The sequence below is a fragment of the Sinocyclocheilus anshuiensis genome, unplaced genomic scaffold (assembly GCF_001515605.1).
Source record: "Sinocyclocheilus anshuiensis isolate Anshui unplaced genomic scaffold, SAMN03320099.WGS_v1.1 scaffold52, whole genome shotgun sequence".
In the NCBI taxonomy this organism is placed as follows: domain Eukaryota; kingdom Metazoa; phylum Chordata; class Actinopteri; order Cypriniformes; family Cyprinidae; genus Sinocyclocheilus; species Sinocyclocheilus anshuiensis.
The window spans coordinates 494,898-510,557 of NW_015554055.1; the positions used below are offsets into that span (position 1 = coordinate 494,898).

The 15,660-nt window shown below is 37.2% G+C and overlaps 2 protein-coding genes across 3 annotated transcripts in view; both read right to left on the bottom strand.

Moving 5' to 3' along the window:
- Nucleotides 1–3,840, bottom strand: part of LOC107668511 (noncompact myelin-associated protein-like) — a 22,798-nt gene extending 18,958 nt beyond the window's left edge. The window contains exon 1 of the mRNA XM_016460412.1: nt 3,804–3,840. The gene's annotated coding sequence lies outside the window, so the exon portion shown is untranslated. The remainder of the gene's footprint in view (nt 1–3,803) is intronic.
- The window catches only part of rcan3 (regulator of calcineurin 3), a 25,363-nt gene that overhangs the window by 7,559 nt on the left and 2,144 nt on the right, over nt 1–15,660 (bottom strand). Inside the window, exon 2 of one of the 2 annotated variants that reach the window (XM_016460406.1) lies at nt 14,850–15,051. In XM_016460406.1, coding sequence (XP_016315892.1) covers nt 14,850–15,047 — 198 coding nt within the window. In that variant the 5' untranslated portion in view covers nt 15,048–15,051. Of the gene's footprint in view, nt 1–8,948; nt 9,204–14,849; nt 15,052–15,660 lie in introns of those variants that run through there. The other variant, XM_016460407.1, reaches the window with a different exon arrangement.

Sequence of the window (15,660 nt, forward strand, 5' to 3'; positions counted from 1 at the left end):
TTTGTGTGTGTAAGGGAGAGTGTGTGTGGCATGTAAAATCAACACCAGCTAAAAACACCATGATTTTAATGCTAGTATTGTCACGCTGTTAACCAGCAAATCTCAGCTGATTAAACTCGTCAATCTGCAAGTGAAACTTGTTTATCATGGATATTTCATTGGTTAAGCTGGCAGAATATATAGTGTATGGACTCATTTTATTGTGTTCTTTTTTACCTTTTTAGTGCTTGACAGCCCCTGGTCACTAAACATTCCAGTATACAGGTTTGGAACGACATGAGGGTGAATAAATGACTTCATTTCTGGATGAACTATTCCTTTAATGAAAAATGAAACATATTAAAGATTAACGCTGACCTGTGCAAAGTAGTTTTAGTTTAGTGATGTTGACATCAGATTCGTGGAGATAAGGAGGACACATACCATGATGACCTGCTTTATCATTAAATGAACAGTAACATATGAATGCATACATGCATAAATGAATTGAAATAAACAAACAAAATAAATATAATTAAAAGGAATAATATTAAAATTCTGGCCAATACATACGAGAAGACTATTATTTTCATGCTATGGTTGCTATTAAAATTATATGCTACTTTGACAAAGGAAATAAAAATAATCACTAAAAGCTACATTTAAATGTACAGTATGAGAAATGGATAATTATTTTGAGTTTAACAAAAGATTACATTTAACAGTATTAATTAAATAATTAATTGATTTAATTACTAATTAAATTATTACGTTTTTAAAGATTTTATTTCTTTTGTATGGTATTGATATGTTGTGCATCCCTAATGCAATTTCTTTAAGAAATTATATAATATATAAATATATGATTGTATCTATTATGATGGCCCAGAATCAAAAAAGGAGAGCTGAGGTTTCTCTCTCAGTGTGTTGCTGGACAGACACTGCAGCGAAACTTCAAAGATCACATCAGCATCCAGTAAACAAAAGCTCATTGTTTAATCCGATAGCAACATTTCACAGGCAGGAAACAGGCCCCTTTTCAAAGCAGCATTGCAGATAAGTGTTCAGGACACTGGTGTGATGTAAGGCCTGTGTAACTCTGTTATGCAACAGCACAGGTGTGTGTGTTGGCTCACTTCACACCTCTGCCAATCACATGTCTTATACACCTTTTACCTGCCTGGAAAGCATAAGCAGGTGGCGACACATGAGATCACTGTGGTCAGCTTTAATGGAGGGCAGAGAGAAATATTTACAACTACTGTACTGATGGAAAACTGCAATCTGGAAAAAAACATTGCAGATATTCACACCCCAACAGAGCAGAAAAAGTGATAGTTACATATTTAAAAAAGTACTTCATTAGGCTGATTAAAATGATGTGTTATTCTTTTTATCCCTTCATTAAAATAACCATCTAATTCATTTATTAATTTAACTTTTTTTTATTTGAATGCAACCAAATGAAAGCAAAACCAAAACTTCATAGTTCACACTATCCTAGACATTTTTGATGAAATGTTTGGAGAGGCTTCTGTTCCTCTGTGGAAACACTTCTGGCTAGTGAGGTCAAGCATTAAAATTCTTCAGTCAGGCATTAGTCCAGGACAGTCCATCTATGAACTCTGTAAAAAGTATTTCGGAAAGATGGAATGCACATGACTATGAGATTTAAACAGACTTGGGATAGAAATTCCCAAAACAAGAAGAGTCAGACAAAGAGTCACAGAGAGATTTAGAGAGACGACACTCTAAATAAAAAGCCTCTAAAAGCCTCTTAGAAGTAAAAAGCCTCTAAAGAGAAGTGCCAGAGAATTAGACTGAGAGAATCGTTTGAGAGAGTCAGTAGAGACTGATTGAGCAGAGTACAATATGTGTGGTGCATCGTTTGCAAAACACATTACATTTTTTTCCGTCTGTCAAACGCAAATTACAGTGGTGTCTAGATGACTGCATTCACTTATTTCTGCTCGCATTGCATTCACTTATGAATGGTAAAACAATGAACAATTGAGCAGTTTCAGATACATGATATGCATGAAAAATGCAACTGACGTGTATTGTCTGATGCACCAATGAGTTCAATCTTTATAATTCTCAAAAACGTTATAAATATATAAAAAAATGTTGTACGCTATAGTTTTAGCACTGAATATTAATAATGTAAACTACTGAGATGGTAACTGTGATTTTTTTCTAAACAGAGGAAGCATTTTTTTCAGCCAAACAGCTATTGTTGGAAGGTGGATTCAAAAATTAGAGTAAAACGCGTGAAAAAATTGTTTTAAAAATGAAATAAATCCTTGTTTTCCATGCTATTTTACACTAAATGAACAAGAAGAATTATATTTTCACCTATATAGTACTAGTACATAATGATAAACAGCAACATTTTATAAAGATTTTAATAGAAATACTAGTTAAAAGAATACATATTTGCAATGCTGCCTAAATAAATATCGTCAGATAAATTATCGTGAATATATCATGAGTATTTAATCACCAGGCCCATACATTACACGGCTCAGAGTATACTTATCCTCCTGTCCTCATACTACAGTCTCCTCAGAAAGTGACTTTAGGACAAGCTCCACACATGTACTCAATACAGAAAGCCATTAAAAAGCGAGTATGACCCATGAATCTGGGGCATATGGTGCACTGGGACGCTAGCATGATTTTGGGCTGAGAATAGAGCCATAAATAATTAAGAAGATTAATCCGTTAAACGAGTGGGAGATGTTTTTAATTACCCTGCTGATGTTACACAACCCTGACGACTAGCCGCCAATCAAAAAGCCCTTGGGTGATACAGACTGGAGCAGATAAAAAAAAAAAACAATGTACTACAACTACAAATTCCTAAATATAGACAAAAACATATTCACTCGAAAAACATAGTTCAACTCGACAGACGCACACATTTTATTACATGTCCCCATAAAGACCATATCACATCTGGTTTCCTGTAATTCAGGTGCTCATTGTTCGGCCTGTCAGTAAATAATGAGTGAACTTTTGCTGCCTTAAATCAAGTCTTTGTCCAAAACAGAGTCTGGAAACTGGAGGACCAACCCAGAACACAAAATCTAAATGTTATCATAATGTCACACATGAGTCATTCATCCAAGCAGCCGAGGTGCCAACTCGCCAGGCACAAAACAGTTTTGCACAAAAGAAGCTGATCCCTGACCTTCTGTGAAAGGAAATCTCTGTAAGTGGCAGAAGCGATTCATCACTAGTGTCGTAAATGCAGAGGGCACTGTTTTCCCTCAGCGTTATCAGCACAGAGTTAAACAACAACAACAAATGCTGTCATCCTGATTGGCTCTGGTGGAGTTGGTACCATCGCTCAGGTCTGTTGTGGTTTTTATACAAGGATCAATGGTAGGGAACAAATCCAATTGACAGACCTGATGAAAAAGCCCCGGGGAATTTTCCAGAGCTCAAAGATGGGTGCAGTGATATCCATCCCATAATTCCATGCCGTTATGGGAATTTCTGATATCTGAAAAAACCTTTGTTGACTAAACCGACTGATTTCTTACTATGTTTAGTGCAGTTCTTCAATATGGAATTCAATCAAGATATTTATAGAATGGTATCTGATAGGGGTGCTCTGACATGAAAAGCTTGTCTTGTCCTTATTTTTGTGGTGATCCTCCTTGTACTGCCAAAACAGCACTGACATGCCAAGTCATGGACTCTACAAGCCCCCTGAAGGTGTCTTGTGGTATCTGGCACCAAGACGTTGACAGCAGATCCTTCTTGTCCTTAAAGGGATAGTTCACCCAAAAATGAAAGTTCTGTCATTAATTACTCACCCTCATGTCGTTCCAAACCCATAAGACCTTCTTTCATCTTCAGAACACAAATTAAGATATTCTGATGAAATCCGAGAGCTTTCTGACAAGACAGTAATGTAACTGAAATATTCCCAGGCCCAGAAAGGTAGAAAGGACATCGTTAAAATAGTCCATGTGAGATCAGTGGTTCAACCGTAATTTTACGAAGCTACGAGAATACATTTTGTGTGCAAAGAAAACAAAAATAGTGACTTTATTCAACAATTCTTCTCTTCCACGTCACTGTCCTTCACCATTATCTGTCTATACAGGGTCAGAAAGCTCTCAGATTTCATCAAAAATATCTTACTTTGTGTTCTGAAGATGAACCAAGGTCTTACAGTTTTGGAACGACGTGAGGGTGAGTAATTAATGAGAGAATTTTCATTTTTGGGTAAACTATCCCTTTAAGCTAAGAGGTGGAGCCACCATGGATTGGACTGGTTGGTCCAGCACATCCCATAGATTTTCAATCAGATTAACTTCTGAAGAATTTTGAGATCAGGACAACACCTTGAACTCTTCATTATGTTTCTTTAAACCATTCCTGAAAAATTGCTGAAAGAGGCTACTGCCATACCATTGTAATAAACGGTGTACCTGGTCTACTCTGCGATGAAGTTGAGGTTGGTGGCTTGTGTCAAACTGATGTCCACATGAATGGCCAGAAACAGGGTTTCCCATTAGAACATTGCCCAGATCATCACAATCCCTCCACCAGCTTGTCATCTTCCCGTAGTGTATCCTGGTGCCATTACATCCAAGTATACACAATGTAAAAGAAAAGGGGACTCATCAGACCAGACATCCTTCTTCCACTGCTCCAGTTCTGTTGCTTGCGTGCCCATTCTATGAGCTTTTGGCTGTGGACAGAGGCCATCATGGGCATTTTGACCAGTCTTCACATTCACAGGCCCATCATTAAAAGTGTTTCCATAGACCTTCTACTATCGATGATCCATACACATGCTGTAACCAATTTGTGGTTTAGCCGTCTTTGGACCGCTGTTCACAAATGCTGACCAGGAGCATCTTACAAGCCTCACTGTTTCAGAGATGCTATGATGCTAAAATGCATTTTAATATAAAATTTGTATTTATATCTAAATAATTTATTTACAAAAAAAAAATATATATATATATATATATATAAATAAACAATACTGTGAAAATATGATTACATTTTATAAATGTTAATAATTTTATATTAAATATTTTTTTATTAATTGTATTAATTAATATCAATATCAATCATTTCGTCCAATGATGACAAAGCTGAACGTTTAGCAGCCACTACTCTAGACTTCCGTGTCACATGATATGATCCTTTAGAAATAATTTTAAAATGCTGATTTGGTGCTCAAGAAACATTTCTTATTTTTGAAGTTGACAGCAGTTGTGCTGCTATTTTTTCAGGATTCTTGATGAATATTAGATTTAAAAGAATAGCATTTACTTGAAATATATATATATTTATATATTTATTGTAAAATTATAAATGTTTTTGAAATGTCCGGATATCCTGATCTAAGCAACACTTATAACAAAACTAAAGACACTGGTACAAGTTTCAATTACACTGTGTGCCACCCTACAGAACGTATCTTTAATTCTCTGACCACAAAGTTACATAATTCGGCGCGGTTGTCACATCAGTAGCTGTTTATTCCTGGCTCTATCATCCGCAAGCGCTGAGGATTCAGGAAGGTTGTTTGAAGTGCTAGGACTAGAATGTGCAGGCTGTGTTGGCTGGTAACACGACCCACAGGAAAACAGACACAAGTGGGTGGCCAGCAGCCTTTTGTCTAACGTCATCATTACCTACGAATGCCTTTAACCTTTCAGAGTGACATCTGAGCTCTGCCTATGCGCTTGGGTTACAGATGTATCTAACCTCCCTCCTCCATCCATCTAAGATGAGTGAAGAGAGAGAGAACGAGTGAGAGACATACAGTACTAGCATGGCTGTTGCAGGCCTATATCTCAGGCTGCAGGCTTTAGCCTCCCCACCTGCCAAAGCTCAGATCCTGTTACCTACCTGAGTAGAACCTGATCCAGGTATGCTTCAGTCCTATGCTACCTTCAGTTTTACCTGTCACTCACTGTTGTAGCTAATGTGCCATTTGTTGTGACACCCACTCTAGACGGAGATATCTGCAGTGTCGATTAATCGTCAATTTGAGAATATTAGCATTTGACTTTATTTGGAGTACTACTTGTGCACAATGCACATTTATTAATGTCACTATTGATGTGAGGAAGATCATTGTATGACTTCAGCACTACTTCTGCACAAGTAAAGTGCATTGAAAATTAGTTGTTCCAATTTAGCAGACTTTAAGTATACCAGTTTAGTATACTAATAGTACAATTACTTACTAATTGTTAACTAATAATTAATAGGGTATTTTTAAAAATAAATATGTAAATGTATTGTAGCATACTTAGTATGAAATAAATGTATTTCAAACACATTTTAGTATATTTATTTTTCACTAGGGTAGTAAGCATTTCTTTTCAACAATTTTGAGGCAATTTTTTCTTTATTATGATATCATGATAGCTGTATCACCCTCATTTTTTCTTGAATTTATCCTCCTAAAAAAGTTCTAAATTAATTCTATTTTAGCAATGAACAATATGCTCATTATAGATGAATTGTATTTAAGACATTGACAGGGCAAAATAAAATTAACCTATTTATTACCTATTTATTAGCCCTCTGCCTTTTCTCTAGATATTAGAGAGATCTCTCTTCCTAGATCTGCTACTTGTGACTGGACCAATTATTCCAGCTAATATACATTTTTTTTATTCAAAGCTGAAAAGGCTCATCAGCTGAAAGACTGACCATCACTAACTGTTATTTGACTTTCTTGCAAAGGGATTTACAGCACTCTAATTGTAAGAAAAGTCTCTCATGCTTTGCTCAAGGGCAAGTAGAGTAGAACTGTCTTAAATTCCTGTGTCACTTCCACTTGGGACGAAACCTAGATCACTGACCAGCATGCAACCACCATTCAATGACAAACAGATCAATTAAAAAGCCAGTATAAACAAATAAAGTGCACTGAAAGGTGGCAAGATCTGACAACTGCTATGAACATTGAGCCTACTGATCATGCCTGATGGACATTCACTCCTTCTTATGGGAATCAGTGCGAAGTAAAATACAAACACGCCAAAATCTGGTCAAACTTTAAAAGTCATGTGTTTATGGCCTCAACAAACATGCCATCAATGTGTTAACCATTTAGAGGGGATGTGCATGTGTGTGCTTATGCGTGAATGTTGAGAGTCCTGCCCATAACCTTCAGATTGAATGTGCTGATGTCTGCATATTTTCCATAGCACATCATTTTCCATTGAACACACACGCACACTGTAGGCCACACCTGCTCCAGTGAGTGCGTTCAGATCCCAGTTGCTCCACTAAGAAGTCTGAGAAATGTCGATGAAAAGTTAACAGACTATGTGAACCTATCCGTCATAATATCTAATGTAAACGCTACATGTACCCTATCAGAAAATAATTTCTAATTCCTTAATTTATCCATTAATGAAACCAGTTAAAACTTCATTATGCACTGCCTTATCGATTTATTTATATAAACACACACATCAAGTGAATTTTCAATGCTCCCGTCCAGTGAGAAAATCAGAGCAGAGAGTAAATGAATAAACCCTTAAGCGGCGGATAAAAAAGACAAAGTAAAAAACAAAACCAAGCTGTTGTGCAGAGATCAGTGTAATCAGTGACTGTTGCCCACGTGCTGCATTTTATAATCTCCTGTGTCCTCAAACTGAGCCAAAAACCCAGATTAGAAGCAATACACACACATACTGACATTTTCAGACAATCTTTCTTTCTGACTTTCTTCATAAATCTTAAGTTGTCTTTCTTTCACTGCTGTCGTTTCTCGCTCAGGGCAGGACACTGCAGGCAAAGCAGAGCCACTGCAGTCTGCAGTATAGCCGCACAGAAACACCTGTCTGTCTGACTGCCTGCCTCTCTATTTGCAGTTTACGGCACAGAAACACTGACCAAAGATGGAAAACACATAAACTAGATTGACACTTTGACACCACATGCTTAATGGCACTTTTTTCTTTTAATTTTAGTATCACACGTTTCTTGTGAAACTCATTTGAGCAACTGTCACAAACATCATACATGCATTTCCATGCAAAAACTTGTGTATTTGTTTAAGTGAGGCAAATGTTTAAAGGTGTAACAGAAAAATATATAATAATATAATTCTAAATATTAAATCTACGAATCCTGACATAAAAATGCATCTGTGCATTTTCAGCGCTGCACACTGCAGAAAACTGCACTGGCTCATGCCGGAATGCATGAAAGTGTGTGTCCGGGTGCCCTACTTCTGGACTAATTTCAAATGAGGAATCCTAACAAATGCTCAATGCAATTTAAAATAAAGCGCCATTACCAATTACAAGCCAAACTAAGCTTCATCATCGATTATTGCAGTATGATAGGTGAATGCGTGCAGTTCTACCTGACATACCTGCAAACGGCAAAGGTGAGTATGTGTATGCAGGAACAATTGCGTCTAGAGCAGATCTCAGCGGATTATAAAATAATTGGTTTTTAAGGGTATAGATCACACACAAAAATGAAAAGGCAAATGTTAGGAATAATGTCATGAACTCACAGTTTTTGGGCATACAATGAAAGTGAATTCTGCTCATTTTGCTCTACAGACAGAAAAAGAAGGGTTTGGAACAACATGAAGGTGAGTAAATGATTACAGAATTGTCATTTATGGTTTGAACTATGCCTTAATGCAACTTAAGTGTGCACACCAGCTGCCTCATCCCATACAAACGGCTGGCGCAGCCCGTCAGGCGCTGCTCCGCATCGAGGTCGTTCAGAGCATTGACGCCATCGGTGCGCATGCAGCAGAATGTTAATGTGAACTGCGGATTCATTGAGAAAATTCCAGCGATGAGAAACAATGAACTGGCGGCGTGCAACGTCACACAGACCGCGCGCATGCAGTGAAAGAGCTCCTCGCGCACAGACACACACCGTTCATAAACACAGCATGCATTTACTATATTTTTTCTTTTTTAATTTGTTTATAGATAAACTTGTAGTACCTGCATTTTGTCCGACGTAAACACCTCCGTGTCTACATCGCAGGCGATGAGCGTCAACATCTCCAATTTCATGTTTATCGATGGCATGCCCTCTTTTGCAGCTTGTAAACAGATAAATAAAGAAATTTGGTCTTTTATTCCCTATGCTTCTTTTCTTTCTCGCTCGTCTTCTTTCTGTATCTGTGCGGCTCTCTGAGACTGAAAGTATTTTGTGTGTTGGTGAGGTGACTGACCCAAACTCTCTGGCTGTCTCTGACTGAGATGCTGCTCTGTGAGCGCTTGAAGGCTGCGCAGGTTCATCCGCACTGACCAATCAGAGCGCTCAGCCGCCACATTGACGTCACCGACTTCTTCGTTTGATTCTATTCTGATGTGCACGCGCTCCTCAGATAAGTGAATGCAGAACGCCGCAGAACGGGTCGGGTTTGCTAACAAACGATGCCGTCATTGTTGTCCTGCTCCTCTGATTTACTAACAGTACATGAAACAGTTCCAGGTGACAACTAAACTAGTAGTAAAAGATAAATTCCTAATTTATAAAATTACCTCAGAATCCTGCCAGAATGACCACAGACCTTAAATAAATAAATAAAGATGTGAATTACAGGTGGGGATCTGATACACCTATTCACAGCATGATCTCTTAAGGAAGTCAAAACAAAAGGTTGGGAAGTCTTGACAATTTTAAATCAGTTAATGCTATGTATTATGTGATAATATATCTAATAGTGTTTTAAAGTTTTAAGTTACCACAAAAGTAAGTTTTGTTCATATGCTCGTGAACAAAAGTCGCATCCTTTCAGAGGGAACAATTGCAACAGTGTGCCTGCTGGATAATTATGCTAAGTTGCGTCATAACGGAGCAATTTCAATGTACTTTTTAAAAAGGAGTTTATATTATAATAAAGGTGTGTGCATACACCGTGCACCTTTTATATACTAGTATTCCCTCAGCTTGTGGAAAAGCTATTAGTGATTAACTTTGATTCAAATATTTTATATATATATATATATATATATACACTGTGAAAATATTATTACATTTTATAAATTTTAAAACAGATTTATAGGTTTAAAACAGATTTTATATGTATTCTTTCATTACTTCAGTTAATTAAATATACTTTCTTTTCCTTTTACAGTAAGCTGTTTCCAATGGACTGTCCACTCTAAAAAAGTCAGTAAAAATAGGGCCCAATGTATGTTATTTTCTGCATTAATTTTTGACATTGCACACTGCATGTGAAAAACATGCAATGCAACACATTGCATTGTGTTGTGTTTTAAAGGAAATATCCTAAACATATAATGTCCTGGCAGAAAATGACCAGTACCTTTTCCCTTTTCTACTGACTTTTTTTTTTTTACAGTGTCCCTTTAAATTTGTGCACCATAAATTACTATGCTTAGCAGGGTCAGTCTCAAAACACACAGACACACACAGCATTGCAGAGACACTGCACCATCATGACTTACAAATGTACATGTGTAAAGACTGCCAGTCTACCTCGCTCATGTGTTGCCGTACCAGCCCCTGGCACCACTGCAGCTATCACAAACTAGGGCAAGCTATTTATATCACAAAGCAAAGAATGAGAGAGAGAGATTCAGAGAGACATGAGAGAGAGAGAGAGTTCAGGTGCAGGAAACTATAGAGGAGTAGAAGGTGATGCAGCAGATATGAGATGCAGAAGAGACAGAGATAAAGGTAAGCCGCAAGTCAGGTAGTTAATATGACAGACAAGCTGAGATATCAAGAGAAAAATAATTGAAAAAAAAAAAACAGCATGTGGAAAATAAAGGTAAAAAAAAGCGACACAAAACAGATCAGATAGTATTTCCAGTACACTGCAGAGGTAAGGTATTGTGCATTTCTAACAATCACTGAGTTAGATCTATTGCAGTTTCTATGGTTTTCCCTGTGGAACTTGTTTATACACAACACCAAAATGTCACCTATGTAAATGAGCCACATCCTGTCCTGAATAATAACAGCATAATATTCTCATTATCTTCTTTGCAATTCTTTTTCATCCACGGGTCAGCAGCAGATCTATGGACTACTCACCACAGCACTGAAATGAGCAATACAGTATATCTATTTATGACCTTATTATATAATAAATAATGTGTGGATGTGTCATTTAAGGAAGTGGCTTTGCTTCAGGACCCAGATTTCACATTGGACATCAAGTGCTGACCCAACCCTGTAAAAAAACCCAGCATATGCTGGTTAGGTATGTTTTGAAGCATGGCAGCTGGTTTGAGCTGGTTTAAGCTGGTCCTTAGCTGGTCATGTGCTGGTTTAAACTGGTCCTGATCAGCTTAAACCAGCTCAAACCAGCAGTCATGCATCAAAACATACCTAACCAGCGTATGCTGTTTTTTTTTTTTTAACAGGGAACACAGTAGCAAAACTGTTTATTGTACAAAAAAAAAAAAGTTAAAATCAAAGTGAAGTGCACTTAATTAAAATGATAAAAAGACAACATGCATAAAAAAAACAAAATGTGTTTTCTAACATGGAACAAACACTGGGTCGAATATTGTATTAGTAGCTGTAATTTACAGAAAGAATCCTGAAACAAATGTATCATGGTTTTCCACAAAAATATTAAGCAGCACAACTGTTTTCAACATTGATAATAATAAGAAATGTTTACTGAGCAGCAAATCAGAATGATTTCTGAAGAATCATGTGACACGTGTGTGCCTGCTGAAAATTCAGCCTTGGTATAACATGAATAAATTAAACTTTAAAATATATTAAAATAGAAATCAGTTATTTTAAATTGCAATAATATTTCACAATATTATTGCTTTTACTGTATTTTAAATGCAGCCCTGGTGAGCATAATCAGAAAACCCTAGGGTGATTGTGTATGACTGCTGAATGTAAACTATCCTTTACATATCACACATCAAATCCATCATCATTCCCAACAGCCTGATCTCTTGGGTGAGTTTATAAAGGGACTATTTTATAGACTCTAATCTAAGGATACATGGCTCAGATCCACTGTTTTGACTCCTATCTGGAGAGTCTCGGCTCTGGGGCAGGCAGGCAGGACTTTGACCCTGACACAGCTCAGTGAACAGAGTGGGGAGGAGGGGTCGAGGCACGTGCCACCAAAGCAGGTCAACAGTCTTAATGAAACAACATCGCCAGGCTGCCAGACGCAACCAAATGAAAGACTTATGAAGTGTGTATTTGTGTGTGTGTGTGAGAGAGAGAGCGAAAGGCAAAAATGGAAAGCTTCTCTCGTGCCACTCACACAAAGTAAATGAGATTTTCAGGGTTGGGGTGGGGGGGTCTGTGAGAGCTCTAGTTTCTGAAGCAGAAATAAAGGCCAGCTGTTTGCCCGCAAAGATGCTCCCAGCTCCACCCAAAGACACAAATCACACACTTAGTGTATCTCAAGAGCAGAAAGAAAAGAGCATTTCTGTGTTTTTCAAACTGAGAGAGACAGATCCGTTTTTAGTCCTCAGGGATGCGTACAATACATTCACTTCAAATGTGTGGTGTTTTGACAGGACAAAAGTGTGATTTTGAATAGCCGTCTCAAGATAAATGTTACAAAGTGATTGTCAAAATACCATTTCACTGTCACTCACAGCAGTACATTCATGGCTGCTCTGGATAACTGCACTCATTAGTACAAGACAGGGCAGTGCGCAGGGTCACAGAGTAAAAGGCATTATGGGTAACCTCTAGCCCTCACTGTTATATCCATCTTTTTTACCCTCAGGATAATGACCCAAATATACTATTCAAACACACAAATTGCACCAACATTCACAGTCATAAAGCACACACACACACAATATCAGAGATGTAAGTCATGCTCTTATTGGTACTGATAGCAAACACTCTGCAATGTTTTCCAAGCCTCAGTTGTACTCATTAATTATATGGTTCCTGTTTGTTTTTTGTTTTTTTTAAAGAACTACTTCTTAACATTCTAGAAACACCTCTTAAGATTCTTTAGAGTCTATATTTGTAACCTGTACTAACATTCCAAGAATGTTGCAGGGAGGTTTGTGTGGCAACCTAACAGGAATCTAAACAGAATATATGCTAATGGTAATTTTTAGGTTTTATTTATGCTACCATTTAAAAGTCTGGAGTCACAAAGAGATTAAGAAATTAATAATTTAATTTAAAAAGATCTTTACATTGTTACAAAAAATTCTTTTGAATGTGCCATTTTCGAAGTCTGAATGTGAACATGTGCTAGAAGCAAGTTTCAGCACGGGGCAAGATTATGAAAATATGAATATGAATGAATAAAGACACTACTGTTCACTTATTGTTTTGGGTCAGTAAGATTTTTTAACAGAAATTCATACTTTTATTTAGCAAGGATGCATTAAATTAATCGTAAGTGACAGTATAGACATTTATAATGTTACAAAGATTTGTATTTCAAATAATGCTGTTCTATTAAAAATGTTTCTTGAGCAGTAAATTGGGATAATAAAATGACTTCTGAAGGATCATGTGACACTGAACTGCTGCTAAAAATGTAACTTTGCCATCACAGGAATAAATTACATATTAAAAATATATTCAAATAGAAAACAGTTATGCTATTTCAAATTGCAATAATATTTCACATTATGACTGTTTTTGCTGTATTTTTGGTCAAATAAATTCAGCCTTGGTGAGCATAAGAGACTAATTTGTAAAAAACAAAACAACTTGTTCCTAAATTCTTGGATTTCTGGTCTCAGAAACCTGAAATAATTAACTATCGCCGCAAAAAATGTTAACTGGGCAATTATGCAAGGAGATGTAGGGGGGAAAATATTATTATTTCTGAAGAGAAAAATGTAAGAGAGGTCAAACAAATCCTCCTCTTTGTCAGAAAACAGGTCCCTGATCATTTCAGTCTGACCTTCACATTTTGTACAGCACATTTCTTGTGTCACAACATAATGCTTTGTAAAGAAGCAGTTATTAAAGGATGCGGCTAAAAAATTATACCGAAAAATAAAAACCCTGACTAATATTATAAGTGGACCTCAGGGAAAAAATGATTAAAGATGCATATGATGCCTTAAAGAAGAGACCAATCTGAAAACAAGGAAACAGGTTTTAGTTTTACTGCTGAGTGTGTACACAAACAAGATATTCATTTGTGTTCCCAACACAACATTTACGTATTCGGGTTTAATGTTTTCAGAGAAGCACATGAGGTTTTCAGAAGGAAGCAGGTATGCTTTATTTCAGCCAGTGACCTGAGTGACTGTTTCTCTCTCTCTCTCTCTCTCTATAGAGAAATCACATCTCCACTTATCTCCTCTACCACAGGGGATGTAAAAGCTCTTCTCAGTCCCTGCCACTCCTCAGGTAAGAGGTTACAGCTTCAACAGGCAGCAAAAATATTCCATGAATGCTGAGGCAATGCAGTGTGAACGTCAGATGTTGTCCTTGGGGCCTTAAAGTGCTGGCTTCAGAATGTAGGTTAAAATGTACTGCTCACAAGACCTCCATTATCTTTGGACATGCCCGTTTTTGGAAAACTAGAGTTTGCTGAAAAAGATAAAGAGACCTAGCAATCACTCAAAGCCTGAGGAACTGAGTGTGTTGTGTGGAAGAGAAAGCCTTTCATCCCACAATGCCTCATCTCAAGCTCAGATAGACCCTTAAAGGAATAGTTAACTCAAAAATGAACATTGTTCCAAACATGTATGAATTTTCTACCATTGTACGGACTGTTTTTGCCAGTACAATGTCAGTGAGGTCCAAAACAACAATGACTTTCAAAGTATGACACTTTTCAAGTAAATGGTAACAGAATTTTCATTTTCGGGTAAACTATTGTATAAACAGATGTGAGTGCTTTTTTAACTATGCAACTGTGAACAGAAAGAGATTTTTAAAATATTAGTTCTTACCCTCTGCCTGTCCTCCTCGAACACAGCCTCATGCACGCTGCAGGCAAACAGAGCTGTAGGTAGATCACTCAAGTCCATCATCTCTTCAGAGTCTTCCTCAGCCTCGCCGAACGCCATCCCTTCTTCATCATCCTCTTCAGGATCACTGCTGTGACCCTCTGAGCTGTTGCTCCACAATTTCCCAACCTCACGCATCATTCCACTGCCCCACCAGGAGACAGCATTAGAACAAATTACACAATCCAGTTGAAATGTTGAGGCAACAAACTAGTTTGCTTTTCAGTATAGACAAAACTGGTGCTCGAATAAAATGGAAATCAGGAAACGGTCCTCCATAAAATGCGCTGCACACATCTGAATATTTGGGTTGAACTGTTCTGGAACAGTGTTGTAAATACAACTTAACCATTGATTTCTAGTCGTGTCCTCTTTTGGAAGGCCAACCAAAGTAGCTAGTTTGCTTTTCAGTATAGACAAAACTGGTGCTCGAATTGAGGGGGGGCTGGGGGGATCCGGGAAAATTGTAAAAAATATTTTTTTAGGATACGGTAAATGTTGTGAATTAACTGTTATTTATGTGATTGAAGTTTTCGGTTAGTTGTCATGTTCCTTTAAAGAGGTCATATGATGTTGCTAAAATTAACATTATTTTGTGTATTTGGTGTAATGAAATGTGTTTAAAGGTTAAAAGGTTTAAGGTTAAAAAAACACATTATTTTCCACATAATGTACATTATTGTTTCTCCTCTATGCCTGCCTTTCTGAAACGCGTAGATTTTTACAAAGCTCATTGGTCTGAAAAGCGAGGTGT